The sequence below is a fragment of the Penaeus vannamei genome, chromosome 4 (genome assembly GCF_042767895.1).
Source record: "Penaeus vannamei isolate JL-2024 chromosome 4, ASM4276789v1, whole genome shotgun sequence".
Lineage (NCBI taxonomy): Eukaryota > Metazoa > Arthropoda > Malacostraca > Decapoda > Penaeidae > Penaeus > Penaeus vannamei.
In genome coordinates this window covers 44,739,050-44,754,049 of record NC_091552.1, presented here as the reverse complement: position 1 = coordinate 44,754,049, position 15,000 = coordinate 44,739,050, and the positions used below count along the sequence as shown (strand labels likewise).

Below are 15,000 nucleotides of genomic sequence, written 5' to 3'. Positions count from 1 at the left end.
AGGCCACCTTCTGCAGGATCCCGACGACGACCCGAGAGACAGCATTCTTCAGCATGGTCGGGATGAGGGGCGTGGCGTCGACCTTGATGTAGGTGTATGTCTGTTTTTGGAAGGGGATGTCGACGGGGAGGAATGGGGGGTCTGTAATGGGGGGTGGGGGAGGGAGGGAAGGAGGGGAGGAAGAGGGGTTTAGTAAGGTTGGGATTGTTGTTGTTGTTGTTGTTGTTTGTCATTATTACAGTTATTATGACTACCATCATCAATATCATTATTATTATTACCATTATCATTATTATAAATATTAGTAGTAGTAGTAGTAGTAGTATCATTACTATTATTATCATTATTATCATTATCATTTTTTATAATTATTATTAACATCATCATCATTACCATTATCATTATCATTATCATTATCGTTATCAATACTATTATCATTATTATTATTATCATATTTATCATTATCGTCATATTTATCATTATCGTCATCATTCTCATTATTAATAGTATCATCATCATCATTGTAATCATTATTATTATTATTACCATCATTATCATTATTATTATCATTATCATTATCGTAATTATCATTATTAATATCATCATCACCATCACCACTGTAAAACACCAAACGTAAAATGCTCACTAACCAACATCACAAACAACAAAAAAAAAGCGCAGGCAGCCTCACCCCACATATCCAGAGTGTAGACCAACATGTAATATCCATAATCCAGGTAATGAGGCGGGATAATTAGCTCAGACTTGTTCCAGGAAGGGATAAGGTCGACCCTGACCGGCTGCCGGAGTTCGCCCATGGCCTCCTCGACTCGGTAGATCTGCCACCTCTTCCTGCAACATGGCGTGCAACTCTGGTGGGATAGCGGTGGGGTGGTGGGGAGGGAAGGGGGGAGGCGGAGGGATTTTTTGTTTTTTTATCTTTTTTTTTTCTTTTTTTGAATGGCTGGGTGAGGGTTGGGATCCTTTGGGGGTTTTTTTTTTTTTTTTTTTTTTTTTTTGGGGGGGGGGGGGAACCCCGGGGGAGGGGTAGGAGGGGGAGGGGAAAAAAAGGTAGATTTTTACACCCCCAACATATATAAAAAGCATATCACAAAACCCCACAACACACACACAGAACACGCCGTTTTCCCTGGGGGGAGGGGGGGGTGGGGGGTAAAGGTTGGGGGGGGAAAGGGGAAAGGGGAAGGGGGGGGGGTTGAGTTGGGGGGGGAGGGGGGGGGGGGGGGGAGGGGGTGAGGGGAAAGGGGAAAAGGGGGAGGGGGGAGGGGGGGATTTTAAAGGGGAGGGGGGGGGGGTGATGTTAAACCCGTTTTTCCTGGGGGGAAAAGGGGGGGGGAGGGAAGGGTTGGGGGGGGATGAGGGAAAAGGGGGGGGGAGAGGGGGGGAGGGGGAGGGGAATTTGAATATATCTTTTTTCCTGATGGGAGAAAGGGGGTTGGGGGAGGGGGGGGGGGGGGGGAGGGGGGGAGGAGGGAAAAGGGGGGGTTTGGGGGGGGGGGGGTTAAAATATTCAATATTTTTTGGTGTGAGGGGGAAGGGGTAAAAGAAAGGCTATGTGAAGGGGAAAGGGGGGGGGGAGGGGGTTTGACACAAAAGTGGGGGGGGGGTTATTGGGGAAAAGGGTTAAAGGTGTGAGGAATGAGGGGATGAGGTTCTGGGGATAGGGAGGCGTGGGGGAGGGGGTAATACCGTGGCAGGCATTTTGAAATAACGAGTGTATCCCACCCTGCCCATTCCCTCCCCCCTAATGAATAATATAAAAAAACACAGACTTTCGTGAAGCTGAAGTTCCAGAGGTAACACAGACACATTCAAAAACACAAAACCTCAAAGAAACAATAACAAAAACAAGAACCACAAGGCGCTGAACCTCCCTACCCCCCCCCCCAAAAAAAAAAGGAAAATAAAACAGACAAATAAATAACTTCCCCCACTCATATATAAACTTCATCTGGAATTTGGTGCGAAGAGTAATAATGATAATACACCACATAATTCAAAAAAGGAAAATAGATTATACAAATAAATCGTACAGACAAAACTTCCCTTAGAGTCAAATAAAACTTCCCTCCTCATATATAAACATACGTGAAGTTCATTTGAAGTTCAAGAGGCCTGTCCAAAAGGTGATCAATCTATTTTTTTTTAAAAAAGGAGGAAAAAAAATTTGTAAACCAAAAAACCCCCAAACCAATAAAACTTTCCCCGGGTTAAAAAAAGAAAAAAAAACCCAAAAAAAAAAAAAATTTTTTCCCCCAAAACCCCCCCCATATAAATATGCGTGAAGTTCATCTGAAGTTCCAGAGGCCTGTCCAAAAAGTAATTCATCTCGAACTTCAAAAAAAAGGGGAAAATTTTAAAAAAAAAAAAAAAAAAAAACCCCAAGACAAAAATAAAAAAAATTAAGTTTTTAAAACTTCCCCCTAACCCAAAAAAAAAAACCCCCCCCCCCACAAACCCCCCCCCACTCACATATAAACATGCGTGAATTTTATCTGAAGTTCCAGGGCCCCTTAAAAAAAGGGAAATCCACCTCGAACTTAAATAAAAGAGGAAAAACCCAGACAAAAATAAAAAATTAAAAAATAAAATTCCCCCACAAACAAAAAACCCCCCCCCCCCACTCACATATAAACATGCGTGAAGTTTATCTGAAGTTCCAGAGGCCTGTCCAAAAAGTAATCAATCTCGAACTTCACTAAAAGAGGTAAATAACCCAGACAAAAAATAATAAATAAATAAACAATAAAAAATAAAACTTTCCCCACAGACATATACCCCCCCCCCACTCACATATAAACATGCGTGAAGTTCATCTGAAGTTCCAGGGGCCTGTTCGAGAAGTATTCCATCTCGTACTTGGACGCACAAACGGCCTCTTCGCCCATGAACTCGAACTGAGTCTTGTCGCCCCAGGCGATCATCAGGCACGTCCCGACCCCGAGGCTGTAGAGGTTGACTTGCACGGTCTGGACGTGGCCCTGGGGGAGAGGGGGGGGGGGAGAAAAAGGGGGAGGGGGTTAGGGTTTGTTTTTAATTTGGGTTTGGAGTTAGTTTTTTTTTGGGGGGGGGGGGGGTTTTTTGGGTTTTTTTTTTTTTTAATTTTGGGTTTTCCCTTTGATTTGTCAAGTTTTGAGTTTTGGGTTTTTTGATTTCATATTTGAGGTTTACTTTTTTTGTTTTATTTTACTTCTTGGTCATTTTTTTCTTCAAATTTTAGTTTTTGGCTTTTATTCAGGTCTAACTTCTTTGATTACTTCAATCGTGACTTCTTTTCTTAAAATTTAATTTCTTTTGAGCCTTAGTTCCGACGTCATTGGCTCTAATTTTTACTTGTTCTCTGTTTCTTTTTTTGTTTTAATTTGTCTTTCACTACTTCTTTGATTTCTAATAACATGATTTGATCCCTTTACTTGTGCTTCCTAACTTCATATCTGAATCATTTCACACTACCTAACCCCCTATTCCCCAACCCCCATCACCTCCCCCCTTTTTTCACACCTACCATGGGCTTCACTTCGCCGAAGTCGAAGAGCTCGAGGCCTCGAACGATTCCCGAAATCTCGAAGAAGAGCTCGAGCGTCACGGATTCGAACAAGTTGATGGCGGTCACCGAGACGTTCACCAAGCCTTCCTGGGGGGGGGAGGAGGAGAAGGAGGAGGAGGAGGAGGAGGAGGAGGAGGAGCAGGAGGAAGAGGAGGAGGAGGAGGAGGAGTAGGAGGAGGGGGAGGGGGGAGGGGGAGGGGGAGGGGGGGGGGGGAGGGGGAGGGGGGAGGAAAAAGGAAAAAGGAAAGAGGAGGATGAAGAGGAAAAAGAAGAAGGAGAGGAGAAGGAGGAAGATGAAAAAAAAGAAGAAGAAAAAGGAGGAGCAGGGGGAAAGGGAAAAAAGGGGGAGGAGGAGGAGGAGGAAGAAGAAGGGAGAGGAGGAGGAGGAGGAGGAAAGGGAGAAAAGGAAAGAGAGGAAGGTATGAGGGGGAGAGAAAGGGGGAGGGGGAGGAGGGAAGAGAGGAAGGATAGGTGAAAGACGAATGATGGAAGAAGAAATGAATGAGAAAATGGAAGGAAAGGGGGTTGAAAAAAAGGAAGGAAGGAGAAAAAGGCGGGAGAAATATACATGGAGTGTACAGTACGTATACATAACACATCATAAATATTACACCATCAAAAAAACAGTAACGAGCACAGAACAATAACAACACATAATCACCAGAACAACTATAAACAACAAAACAATCATAAAAAATTTTTTAAAATAAAACACATTTTCCTAAACCCCAAAAATCATTTAAAAAAAGCAGTCATAACAAGTACAACAATCACAGTGACGCTACATCACCATTAACAATCAAACTCATTTTCAAAAATATCATTAAAGCAGTCATAAAAAAAAAAGGTCCCAAAAATTTCAAAAAAAAAAGGTTGAAAACTACATCCCCCAAAATTAACGACACTTACCATACGGAAATGATGGTGAAATGGGGGGGCTCGGTGGCTCGAAGGGATCAGGGACCTCGTATGTAAAGATCGTCTGGTTGGTTGTCACGTTTCGGACTACGTAACTGTATATCGACCCTGCAATTTGTAATATGATTGAAGGTTAATATATACATGTGTGTTTGTGTTTGTGTTTGTGTGTGTGTGTGTGTGTGTGTGTGTGTGTGTGTGTGTGTGTGTGTGTGTGTGTGTGTGTGTGTGTGTGTGTGTGTGTGTGTGTGTGTGTGTGTGTGTGTGTGTTACAAATTTCCTGTGCAGTTTGCTTTATATGCAGGATGCCTGATCATCTGTAACACTTTTAATTGCATTTCTCTTTTTCTTTCTTTCTTTGTTTTTGCGTAATCATCCCTGTAACTCAAACTAATCAATGTCTTTCGTTTAAATTTAAAGGGAGTGAGTTACCCTTGCAATTGCAGGAAAAAAATTCTAAACTGCAAATTTGCGATATATATTTATTTTTGAAATATGAAGGGCATTTTTTCCCACACGCTGTCTGGAGCATTAATCTTTTAAAATTAGTAATGAAGGGACAGAGGTTGGGTAGAGGAGGAAATTAGATTATCTGCATTATCATTTTTTAAAATTTTTTTTTTTAAAAAAAAAAAAAAATTTTTTTTTAAAAAAATTTTTTTTTTTTTTTAATTTTTTAAAAAAAAGAGAAAGAGAGAGAGAGAGAAAAAAAAAAAAAAAAAGGGGGGGGGGGGGGGGGGGGGGGGGGGGAAAAAAAAAAAAAAAAAAAAAAAAAAAAAAAAAAAAAAAAAAAAAAAAAAAGGGGGGGGGGAAAAAAAGAAAAAAGAAAAAAAAAAAGAAAAAAAAAAAAAAAAAAAAGGGGCCCCCCAAAAAAAAAAAAAAAGAAAACAAAAAAAAAAAACAGAGAAGGGGAAAAAAAAAAAACAAACAAACAAACAAAAAAAAACCCAAAAAAAAGAAAAGAACCCCCCCCCCAAAAAAAAAAAAACGGGAAAAAGAAAAAGGGGGGGGGAAGGGGAAAAAAAAAAACCCCCCCCCCAAAAAAACCCAAAACCCCCCCCCCTTGGGGGGGGCCCCCCAAAAAAAAAAAAAAAAAGGGGGGGAAAAAGGGAAAAAAAAAAAAAAAAAAAAAAAAATTTTTTTTTTTTTTTTTTTGGGGGGGGGTTTTTAAAAAAAAAAAAAAAAAAAAGGGGAAAAAGGGGGGGAAAAAAAAAAAAAAAAAATTTTTTTTTTTTCCCCCCCCCCCGGGGGGAAAAAAATTCCCCAAAAAAAAAGGGGGAAAAAAGGGGGGGGGAAAAAACAAAAAAAAAAAAAAAAAATTTTTTTTTTTAAGGGAAAAAAAATTCCCCCAAAAAAAAAAAAAAGGGGGGAAAAAAAAAAAAAGGGGGGGGAAAAAAAAAAAAAAGCCCCCCTTAAAAAACCCCCCCCTTTTTTTTCGGGGAAAAATTTTTTTAAAAAAAAAAAAAGGGGGGGGGGAAAAAAAAAAAAACAAAAAAAAAAACCCCCCCCTTTTTTTTTTTTAAAAAAAATTTTTTTTTTTTTGGGGGGGGGGGAAAAAGAGGGGGGGGGGGGGGAAAAAAAAAAAAAAAAAAAAAAAAAAAGGGGGGGGGGGGAAAAAACCCCTTTTGGGGGGGGGGAAAAAAAAAAAAAGGGGGGGGAAAGGGGAAAAGGGGGAAAGGGGGAAAAAAAAAAAAAGGGAAAAAAAAAAAAAAATTTTTTTTTGGGGGGGGGGGTTTTGAAAAGGGGGAAAGGGAAAAAAAAAAAACCGAAAAATAAAAAACCCCAAAAAAAAAAAAAAAACCCCCCCCCCCTTAGTTTACCTATTTATTTTTATTTTATTTTTATTTTTTTTATTCATTTATTTTGTACATGTGGAGGTCCTGGATCTCCTCCACGATCGTCACCTGTTTTTTATTTCGTGTTTTTATTATTGTTTTAGTTTACCTATTTGTTTTCATTTTATCTATTTATTTATTGTTTACGTTTTTTTTGTACATCTGGAGATCCTTGAGCTCCTCCACGATCGTCATGTTTTTTAATTACGTTTTTTTATATGATTTTATTTTACCTATTCATTTTTATTTCTCTTTTTTTGTGTTGTATTTTTTAAATTATTATTGTTATTATTTCCTTTTATCTATTTATTTCTCTCGTTTTTTATACTATGTTATTTTATCTATTTGTATTTGTTTCCCTTATTTATTCTGTTGTTGTTGTTGTTGTATCGGTTAATTTGTTGCTGTTGTTTATGGTTGATGATGGTGAAAGGATGGAGATGGTAATGATGTTGGTGGGAGTAGTGTTTATGGTGATTATGATCATAGTGGTGGTGATGATGAGGAGGAGAAGGGGCGTGGTGATGGTGGTTATGATGATGATGATGATGATGATGATGATGATGATGATGATGATGATGATGATGATGATGATGATGATGATGATGATGATGATGATGACGATGATGATGATCATGTTGACCATGATGATGATAATGATGATGACGATGATGATAATGAAGATGGTAATGGTGGTGATGATGATGACGATGATGATGATGATAATGATAATGATAACATCATCACCAACAACAACGATAATAATAACAATAACAACCATCAAACAAAGACTAAATCCAACCCCCCACCCCCACCTACCCCCCTCCCCACCACCACCACCAAAAAAAAAAAAAAAAAAAAAAAAAAAAAAAAAAAAGCAGACTCACATTACACGTGATGTTGCAGCCCGACACGTCGTTGAAGATGAACACCTCCACCGTGTACACCCCGTCCTCCGTGTACGTGTGGTTGAACAGGGGCATCCCCTCGCCCGGGTCTTCGAAGGGCACGACATCCTGGCCCGTCAGGTCTCCCCAGTTGATGAAGGCGGTGGCGTTGGTCGGGAAGGGGAGTCCGGCCGTGTCGTTGAAGCGGAAGGAAGCCTCTGGGGGGGAAGGAAGGAGGTTTCTTTTTTTTTTTTTTGGGGGGGGGGGGGTATGGTAATCTCTGTTGGGAAAGGAAGATTTTTTTTGGGGGGGATGGGGGGTGGGGGGTAGAGGGAAGGGGAGTCCGGCGTGTCGTTGAAGCGGAAGGAAGCCTCTGGGGGGTAAGGAAGGAGGTTTCTTTTTTTTTTTTTGGGGGGGGGGGGGGGTATGGTAATCTCTGTTGGGAAAGGAAGATTTTTTTTTTTTTTTGGGGGGGGGGATGGGGGTCGAAGAGGGAGGAGGAGGGGGGTCGAAGAGGGAGGGGGAGTCCTGCCGTGTCGTTGAAGCGAAAGGAAACCTCTGAGGGGGGGGGGGAAGGAAAGATTTCATTTTTCCATTTATTCATTTATTTCTCTTTTTATTCAAGGTAGCCTCTGCTGGGGAAAGGAACTTTTTTTGGGTTGGGAAAAGAAGATTTTGTTTATTTTTTTGGGGGAATGGGGGTTGAAGACGGAGGGGGAAGTGGGGGGGTAGTGCTGGTGTTGGAGCTTAGGGGTCCATCGGAACCCCTAAGCGATCCAACAACCTCTCCCTCTCTACCAGCACACGGCCATTCCCTTCACAAAAACCTACTCAAACATCCCAACCCAACCCCACCACAACCCACAACCCCACCACAACTCACAACCCCAACACAACCCCACCACAACCCACAACCCCACCACAACTCACAACCCCACCACAACCCACAACCCCACCACAACCCACAACCCCACCACAACCCACAACCCCACCACAACCCACATACCCACCACAACCCCACAACCCCACCACAACCCACAACCCCACCACAACCCACGACCCCACCACAACCCCCAACGAACCAAAACCCCCTTCTCTCCTCACCTTCCGAAGGGATCTTGAAAGCCCAAATTTCATCGTCAGGCCAAACCTCCCACGTCTGGACCACGGGATGCTGGACGACCAGGTCAACGTAGGTCACGACAGGATCCGAGTCGAGGTTGTGCTTGTTCTCCCCCTCCAAGAAGGCCACGTAGACGCCAGGGACACCGACGTGGGCGGTGAGGTTGAGGATGTGGCTCTCGGGGCCCGCTGGGAGGTCGTCTGCGGGTTGGGGGAGGGGGGAGGATGGGGGGTGAGCAAGGATGATGGAGAAGAAGAAGAAGAGGAAGAAGACGATGGTGATGATGACGGTGATGATGATGATGATGATGATGATGATGATGATGATGATGATGATGATGATGATGATGATGATGGTGATGATGATGACGGTGATGATGACGATGAAGAAGAGAGAGAGAGAGAGAGAGAGAGAGAGAGAGAGAGAGAGAGAGAGAGAGAGAGAGAGAGAGAGAGAGAGAGAGAGAGAGAGAGAGAGAGAGAGAGAGAGAGAAAGGAGAGAGGAAGGACGAAAGACAAACAGACAGACAGAGAATGAAAGATAAAGTGATATGTCATCCAAGGCAAAACACAAACCAAACCACACAAATTTCTGAAAACAGCTCTCACCTCTAACTAAAATAACATACATCCTTAATCTTTTTAAATATAATTTCAACGAACATTTCTTACTATTAACAAACCACTATATCCCAACTTCATCCATTTCCTCACACAATAAATAAATAGATAGATAAATAAATAAACATAGATCCTCAATCTTTCAAAATAGAATTTCAACGAACATTTCCTCCTAACTATTAACAAACCCCTATATCCCAATTCCACCCATTTTCTCACACAATAAAAAAAATAGATAGATTAATAAATAAATCTACAAAAATATTAACCCGGTATAACCAACTCCACCCATTTCCTCACACAATTTAAAAAAAATAGATGAAAAAATAAATCTACAAATATACTAACCCGGTATGAAATAAGAGGTCACGTGACTGATAGGAGGAATGGTGAAGTTGAGGCCCATCGGCCCTGACTTGTCGACCTGGACTGAGAGGTTGAATGCCACGTCTGACCTGTTGGGGAAAAATGTTCTACTTTTAGGAAGACAGGGAGTTATTTTTTCCTTCTTTTTAGGATGAAAGGGAGTGATCGTTTTCTCGTTTTTAGGATGAGAGGGAGTGACTTTTTCCTTTTTTTTTAGGATGAAAGGGAGTGATTTTTTTCCTTCTTTTTTTAGGATGAAAGGGAGGGTTTTTTCTATTTTTAAGGAAGACAGGAAGGATTTTTTTTTACTTTTTAGGATGACAAGGAGAGATTTTTCTCTTCTTTTTAGGATGAAAGGGAGATATTTTCTTTCTTTTTAGGATGACAGGGAGAGGTGTTTATCTTCTTTTTAGGAAGACAGGAAAGGATTTCTTCTTTTACTTTTTAGGAAAACAGGGAGATTTTCTACTTTTTAGGAAGACAGAGAGGAATTGGAATACAAGAAGGAAATGTTGATACTTTTAGGAAGACGGGGAGGAAAATGCACTATTTTAGGAAGATATGGTTGGATATATAATACTCATAGGAAGATTGGGAGGGAGATGAAATATTAGAAAGGCAGGGAGAAAAATATATATATCTTTTTAGATAGACAGAAGAAAATGTGTTACTTTTAGGAAGACAGGAAGGAAATTTTGATATTTAAAAAAAAAAAGTTGGACACATATTTACATTTTTATGTGGATAGATAGGAAAATTTGATACAATTAGAAAGACAAGGAGAAAATTGTGAATAAAGGAAGAGAAAAAAACGTGATATTTTTGTGATGTAAAGATTTTTTTAAAGATATGCCTATTTAAGGAAATTTCTGTTTTATTTTCACTCCGCCCCCCCCCAAAAAAAAAGAGAAGAAAATCATAATATATTACGAAAAAAAAAACTGAAAACCAATTCATGGAGAACGAAGGCTCCTTCCGGAAAAAAAATGTAGTTCATTTGGTGCAAATATAATTCATTTTATTTTATTGTTTCCAAAGATTTATTTCAGCGGCGTGTCTTCCTCCTCTTTCTTTTCCAAATACTTACGAAGTGGATATCAACGCCAGTGCAAAATCGCGTGTTTTACCTTTATGTGGATCATGATGCTAAAAATTTTAATAAAAATATGAATGATAGTAATGATACCGATGAAAATTATCCTAAAGATGATTTTGATGATAGTGATGAAGAAACTTTTTCGTGACGAAAGATATAGATACAAGTGGACCAGTGAGGATGAAAAGCATCGGCGTTATAACAACAACAGTCAACGCAATAAAGAAACAGATAACGCCACCACCAACAACAATACCAACACCAATAACAACAACAACAACACCGCCACCACCATCACCAACAACAACAACAATAGCAACACCAATAACAACAACATCACCACCAACAGTAACAACACCACCACCACCATCACCACCAACAACAGCAACAATAGCAATACCAATAACAACAACATCACCACCACCAATAACATCACCACCACCAACAGTAACAACACCATCACCACCAACAACAGCAACAATAGCAACACCAATAACAACATCACCACCACCAATAACACCACCACCATCACCATCACCACCAAAACAACAATAGCAACACCAATAATAACATCACCACCACCAATAACAACAACACCACCATTACCACCAAAACAACAAAATAGCAACACCAATAACAACATCACCACCACCATCACCATCACCACCAAAACAACAACAATAGCAACACCAGTAACAACAACAACATCACCACCACCAATAACAACACCACCATCATCATCACCACCTTAACAGCAATAGCAACACCAATAACAACATCACCACCACCAATAACAGCACCACCACCAACAGTAACAACACCACCATCACCATCACCACCAACAACAGCAACAATAGCAACACCAATAACAACAACAACAACACCGCCACCACCATCACCACCAACAACAACCATAGCAACACCAATAACAACAACAACAACAACATCACCACCATCACCACCACCACCACCACCACCACCACCACCAGCCACTAACCTCACGAAGTACGGCGGGTCGAGGTTAATGAAAGCGTTGAACTCCTCCGTCTCGACCTGTGACACGGCGAAGGTCATGTTCTCGATGACCCACTGGCAGGAGGTCACAGCCGAGCCCAGGACCTCGCTCGTGTTCTGTGCATAGATGAATGGATGAGTAAACAGATAGAGGCGTGTATACGATATGTACATGGATGCATACACACTACATACACAAGAACGCACACACATACTACACATACATACTACACTAAACATAACACGCTAAACAGACACACACACACACTATACAGACACATTACACACTACACATTATATATACACACTGCACACTAATTATACACACTACACACTATATATACACACTACACACTATATATACACACTGCACACTAATTATACACACTATACATACACACTACACACTACATATACACACTACACACTATATATACATACTACACACTATATATACACACTAAACACTTTCTATACACACTACACACTATATATACACACCACACACTACATATACACACCCACACTACACGCTACACACTACATATACACACTACACACTACATATACACACTACACACTATATATACACACCACACACTATATACACACACTACACACTACACGCTACGCACTACAAACACACCCACACTACACGCTACACACTACACTACACACAACACACACTCCACCAACACTACACCCACACACAGCCTCTCAAGAGAACACCCACCGCATGAAACACGGTGAGCACAACATCTTCACCCGTAATATAACAAGTGTGATTAATCTGAAGTTTAGAGGGACGTTTAACTACAGCGCTGAAGAGGTGCTCGAAGCTTGTCTGTTCCCCGTCTACTGTGTCGCCTTCAGGAGGGTCGTCTGTGGGGGAATCCGATGACTCGAGTGGTCTGTGTGAAGGAGAGAAGAGGAGAAGTGGAAATAAGAAGTTATTGAAGAAGGGGAAGAAAGGGAGAAAGGTGTGAGTGAGAACTGGATAAAAAAAATATGGTCTGTGGGAGGAGAGAAGAGGAGAAGACGAAATAAGAAGTTATTGAAGAATAAGAAGAAATATGGGAGAAAGAGGATGTGAGAATTGGATGGATAAAAAAATATGGTCTGTGGGGAGGAGAAAATAGTAAATAAGAAGTTACTGAAGAAGAAGAAAGGGAGAAAGAGGATGTGTGTGAGAATTGGATGAATAAAAAAAATATATGGCCTGTAGGGAGGAGAGAAGAGGAAAGTAAAAAGTTATTGAAGAAGAAGAAAGGGAGAAAGAGGATGTGTGTGAGAATCGGATAAACATTATGGACTGTGGGGAGGAGAGAAGAGAAAAGTAAGAAGTTATTGAAGAAAAAAAAAGAAAAGGAGAAAGAGGATGTGTGTGAAAATTGGATGAATAAAAAATATGGTCTGTGTGGAGGAGAAAAGAGGAAATTAGAAGTTATTGAAGAAAAAGAAGAAGAAAGGGAGAAAGAGGATGTGTGTGAGATTCGGATAAAAATTATGGCCTGCGGGGAGGAGAGAAGAGGAAAGTAAGAAGTTATTAACGAAGAAGAAGAAGAAGGGAGAAAGAGGATGGTCTGTGGGGAGGAGAGAAGAGAAGAGGAATTAAGAAGTTATTAAAGAAGAGGAAGAAATAGAGAAAGAGGATGTGTGTGAGAATTGGATAAAAATCATGGTCTGTGGGGAGGAGAAAAAATTAAATAAGAAGTTATTGAAGAAGAATAAGAAGAAATAAGGAAGAAAGAAGTTGTGTATAAGAATTGGATAAAAAAAAAAATATGTAATAAAAAACGGAAAGAAGAAAATAATGTGATGAGCGAAAGAATCAACAGCAATATGTTACATGATGATAAACATAAATTATGAAACAAACGAACAAAAACAATGTACGAATGTAACGCAAAGTCAAGATGAGAAATTACATTTTTTTAAGCCGATGAAAGAGAAAGGAGAAATGACAGAGAGAGAGGAATAAAGATGAATAGAAAGAGATGACAATTAATCTCAAACCGAACTTATTAAAAGACGCTATTGGATGAAGAAAAAAATATCAAAGGAGATAAAAAAGATATAAGAAAAATGGCTGAAATCGCAGATGGTGACGAAAGACAAAAAAAAAAGAAATAAATGGAAGAATAAAAGAAGATGAAGGAGAAAATGAATAAAAAAAACATAGAGTGAAACGAAATAAGGAGAAGAAAAAAAGTAGTAAAGTAGAAGGAGGAGGAGGAACAGAAGGAAGAGGAGGAGGAGATGAAGAAGAAAAAGAGGAGGAGAAGAAGAAGACGAAGAGGAGAAGGAGAAGAAGAATGTAGAATAGATAAAAAATATCTGAATGAGAAAATAATCAGACCAAAAAGACGACAAAATAAAACAGAAGTAAAAGAAGGAACAAAATACCCCCCCACCCCCGAAAAAAGAGAGAAATAAAGCAAAATGAAAAATAAAAACAGAAAAAAGCAAAAAGCGAAAAAAAAATCAACAACGTAGAAGAAAAACCACGAAGCATAAGAATATAATAAAAAAGAGGAAGAAGAAAAAAAAACAAGAAAATAAAGATGATAGTGAAAAAAAAGGGAAAAGAAGAAAAAAGAAAATAAGAATAAAAGGAAAAAAAATTAAAAGGGGAGAAAAGGTCCCCAAAAGCCAAGCCCTCTAACCCACCTCCTTAAGACGGGTCCTTGGATGAAGAAGACGTCTCCGGGAATGACCTCTTGGCTGACCTCAAGAAAAGTGTAGTTGTCTGCTGGCGTCCCTTCGTACAGGACGATGCTCTCCCAGTCATTTGCCTCTGCTGGGAAGGGAGGGAAGTGAGCAAGGAAGCGAGGAAGGTTGGTTTGGTTCGAGGAAGGAAGTAAGGAAAGTTGGTTTGGTTCGAGGAAGGAAGTAAGGAAAGTTGGTTTGGTTCGAGGAAGGAAGTAAGGAAAGTTGGTTTGGTTCGAGGAAGGAAGTAAGGAAAGTTGGTTTGGTTCGAGGAAGGAAGTAAGGAAAGTTGGTTTGGTTCGAGGATAGAAGTAAGGAAAGTTGGTTTGGTTCGAGGATAGAAGTAAGGAAAGTTGGTTTGGTTCGAGGAAGGAAGTAAGGAAAGTTGGTTTGGTTCGAGGAAGGAAGTAAGGAAAGTTGGTTTGGTTCGAGGAAGTAAGGAAAGTTGGTTTGGTGAGGAGAGTTGGTTCGAGGAAGGGAGGGAAGTGAGCAAGGAAGCGAGGAAAGTTGGTTTAGTGAGGAGAGTGGATGCGAGGAAGGAAGCAAGGGAAGTTGGTTTAGTGAGGAGAGTGGATGCGAGGAAGGAAGCAAGGGAAGTTGGTTTAGTGAGGAGAACTGGTTCGTAAGTAAGGAAGGTTGATTCTAAGTGGTTCGTGGGATTTATAAACAAGTAAATTTGACTGGTCAGTAATGAGAGTTGTTTTAGAAGCGAGGATGGTTGACTTGTAAGTAAGGAGAGTTGATGTGTAACTAATTCGTGGGATTCGTAAGCAAGGAACACTGATCAAATCAAAACAAGCAAAATCGACTCATAAGCTAGAAATGATCTTTCATAAACAAGCAAAATCGACTTATATTGAAAGG

General features: G+C 40.3%; 3 protein-coding genes across 3 annotated transcripts in view; all 3 read right to left on the bottom strand.

Moving 5' to 3' along the window:
* Nucleotides 1-858, bottom strand: part of LOC138861640 (uncharacterized) — a 10,412-nt gene extending 9,554 nt beyond the window's left edge. The window contains exons 1-2 of the mRNA XM_070121454.1: nt 692-858; nt 1-141 (exon numbers count right to left, since the gene is read on the bottom strand). The exon at nt 1-141 is cut by the window's left edge and continues 47 nt beyond it. Coding sequence (XP_069977555.1) covers nt 1-141; nt 692-818 — 268 coding nt within the window. The 5' untranslated portion in view covers nt 819-858. The remainder of the gene's footprint in view (nt 142-691) is intronic.
* A 1,787-nt stretch (nt 859-2,645) lies between these two features.
* Nucleotides 2,646-4,572, bottom strand: LOC138861639 (uncharacterized). Its single transcript, XM_070121453.1, has 4 exons — nt 4,478-4,572; nt 3,527-3,655; nt 2,815-3,002; nt 2,646-2,688 (listed from the first exon to the last, which is right to left on the bottom strand). Exons 1-4 carry the CDS (start codon nt 4,478-4,480, stop codon nt 2,646-2,648), a joined length of 363 nt encoding a protein of 120 aa, XP_069977554.1. The 5' UTR covers nt 4,481-4,572.
* Nucleotides 4,573-6,336: 1,764 nt separating this feature from the next.
* LOC138861638 (uncharacterized) overlaps nt 6,337-15,000 on the bottom strand; it is a 10,552-nt gene continuing 1,888 nt past the window's right edge. The window contains exons 2-8 of the mRNA XM_070121452.1: nt 14,098-14,227; nt 12,161-12,338; nt 11,411-11,544; nt 9,300-9,406; nt 8,313-8,531; nt 7,209-7,426; nt 6,337-6,390 (exon numbers count right to left, since the gene is read on the bottom strand). Coding sequence (XP_069977553.1) covers nt 6,337-6,390; nt 7,209-7,426; nt 8,313-8,531; nt 9,300-9,406; nt 11,411-11,544; nt 12,161-12,338; nt 14,098-14,227 — 1,040 coding nt within the window. The remainder of the gene's footprint in view (nt 6,391-7,208; nt 7,427-8,312; nt 8,532-9,299; nt 9,407-11,410; nt 11,545-12,160; nt 12,339-14,097; nt 14,228-15,000) is intronic.

Coding starts and splice junctions, on each gene's coding strand:
- LOC138861639 (XM_070121453.1), bottom strand. Junction 3,003..3,526: donor TCGGCGAAGTGAAGCCCATG/GTAGGTGTGAAA, acceptor CCTCTCCCCCAG/GGCCACGTCCAGACCGTGCA. Junction 2,689..2,814: donor AACTTCACGCATGTTTATAT/GTGAGTGGGGGG, acceptor CTTTTTGGACAG/GCCTCTGGAACTTCAGATAA.